This window comes from Scardinius erythrophthalmus, assembly GCF_964197995.2.
Source record: "Scardinius erythrophthalmus genome assembly, chromosome: 13".
NCBI lineage: Eukaryota > Metazoa > Chordata > Actinopteri > Cypriniformes > Leuciscidae > Scardinius > Scardinius erythrophthalmus.
In genome coordinates this window covers 4,404,088-4,406,483 of record NC_138233.1, presented here as the reverse complement: position 1 = coordinate 4,406,483, position 2,396 = coordinate 4,404,088, and the positions used below count along the sequence as shown (strand labels likewise).

The 2,396-nt window shown below is 37.9% G+C and overlaps 1 protein-coding gene across 1 annotated transcript in view; it reads right to left on the bottom strand.

Annotated features, from left to right (window-relative positions):
* The window catches only part of hopx (HOP homeobox), a 5,177-nt gene extending 3,007 nt beyond the window's left edge, over nt 1-2,170 (bottom strand). The window contains exon 1 of the mRNA XM_081382418.1: nt 1,875-2,170. Within this exon, the coding sequence (XP_081238544.1) occupies nt 1,875-2,036 (162 nt within the window). The 5' untranslated portion in view covers nt 2,037-2,170. The remainder of the gene's footprint in view (nt 1-1,874) is intronic.
* Between the last annotated feature and the right edge of the window lie 226 nt (nt 2,171-2,396).

The window sequence follows — 2,396 nt, the reverse complement described above, 5'->3', positions numbered from 1 at the left end:
TGGCAATGAAAATTACCTATTAATTGTCAATAAAGTGAAATTACTGAACCTAAATATACAATCTTGATAAAAATATTCATTTTAGAAGAAAATTTCAGATGGCACTTAAAGGCTTTTGCATCAGAACTCTTCATATATAACTATATACATATGTGCATGATTATACTTTTCAGAGGGCCGACATTTCTGTATTTAAAATCCTTTTTTTAATTGATTTCATGTAATATTCAAATTTTCTGAGATTCTGAATTTGGGGTTTTCATAAGCTGTAAGCCATAATCATCAAAATTATAACTTTTGCACGATATACTAATTATGTGGATGTATAGTAAAGTGTATGAATTTTCAGCATCATTCTTCAGAGTCACATGATCCTTCAGAAATGATTCGAATATGACGATTTGATGCTCAAGAAACATTTATGATTATTATCAATCATACATACTGTGATACATTTCTTTCAGGATTTTTTGATGAATACAAAGTTCAAAAGAACAGGATTTTTTTTTTTATAGAATCTTTTGTAACATAAATGTCCCTTTGATTGATTTGATGAATCACAGTATTCATCTCTTTCCTCTGAATGGTATAGTGGGCATGTTTTAGCGGGATGTTTAAGTATTTAAGTGCACTGTATACATTCACACACCCCTGCATTACTAAGCCTGCTCTATTGTGTATGATGATTGATCACAGAGGCGTTTTCTTGCACTAAATGCACTGGGTTTTTCACAATCATAGTGACAGAAACAGACCAGCCTCATGATGGAATGTGTTTCCAGTAACAATCTGCCAAAACCGCTGCTCACGAGCTCTAAAATATCTATTAGATAGACGCATGACAGGACTATAACCTCCCCGTTACACCATGACTCCTGTGTGGGTTTGCTTTTAGAAGTCAGACACGCTGTGTTTGGACATGTCGACCCGAGCCGTCAGAGGAAAGGCGGCTATTGTGTTCCAGCACTTTGTTTATGGTCAGTGTCACACACACCAACACAAACCCTCCTGCGTTTAATGCTGTCAGTGTGTTATTTTGAGCTGCTGACAGCAAAACAGGAATGAAGACAATGCAGAAGAGAAGCTTGCGTCACCGTAATGTGGCTTTAGTGGAGAAATATCTCGAGTAACTGAAAACTATAGTAAGTTCACTCCTCAGAAGGGTTGATTAATGACCTTTCATTGTACATTTAAGAGTTTTGACCTGTAGAAGAACACTAAACTACATTATTATTTACTTTAACATTTATTGTCATCATAAACTTTCCATGCTCAAAGAAAGTCAGGCAATAAAAGCTCATAAGCCATCTGTCAAACCATATGTTGTTTGAACTAAACTGTATTTTTTTGGACATGCATCATGTTTTAAATAATATCAATAATGTTATAATAATATTATTAAATAAATTATGAACTTTTAATTGTAATTTTTATTTTATTAAGATAATTCTGACTACATTAAAACACTGAAAGAAATATCTCTAATATTAAAGACAGATTTTGACATTATTTAAACTGATAAAAAAAATACTAATCTAAGACAGAGAGATAGATATAGATAGATGGACAGATAGAAAGACCGATAGATAAAAAAAAAACATTATTTTCATGACAATCAAGCACATTTGCGTTGTTATATTATATTATTATATTTAATTTAATACTATTTTTTATTATTATTATTATTATTATTTATTTATTTTTTCTGCGTCAAAGGCAACGCAAAAAAAACGCGAGCCAATTCGCCCAATCAGTACGCGGCAAAACTGCAACGCGCCCAATCGACCAATGAACGTGGCGCGGCTTTCAACCGTTCCAGTAGCGCATCGCGTCGCGTCGTTTGCTAGTAAACGCGGATCTCCTGCTGAACTCACCGCGGTCTCCTCTTCGCTCAGCCCGCACTCCGCCGCGATCAGCATCAGCGTGGTTTCATCGGGATGTTTCGTGACCTTCGTGAAATTCTCCTCCAGAACTTTGATCTGATCGTCCGCTAACGGCATCCCGAACATCGCCATCGCGTCTCCACTCGCGCTCATGTTTCCACTCCGAGCTGACCGACGCACTGCACACACAAATCACAGCTCGAGCGATGCGAATAAACTCCAAAGTGTTGAAAACAAACGCCAGGCTCCAGGAGGATATGCTGCGGGACAGGGGAAACACACAGTCAGTCAGTCAGTCAGTGTGAGATGATGATCCACACACACACACACACACACACACAGAAACTTCAGTCCGCTGACGCGCGCGAAACGCCTCTTTCCAGTGACAGCAGCGGCGCGTGAACTGTAAGTTACTGATGATGATGATGTTCGAACTCCTTCAAAGCATTATGTAATGCCCTCCCGGTGACGTCACATCACATCTGAAGCGTCTCGGACAATGAGATCATGCAG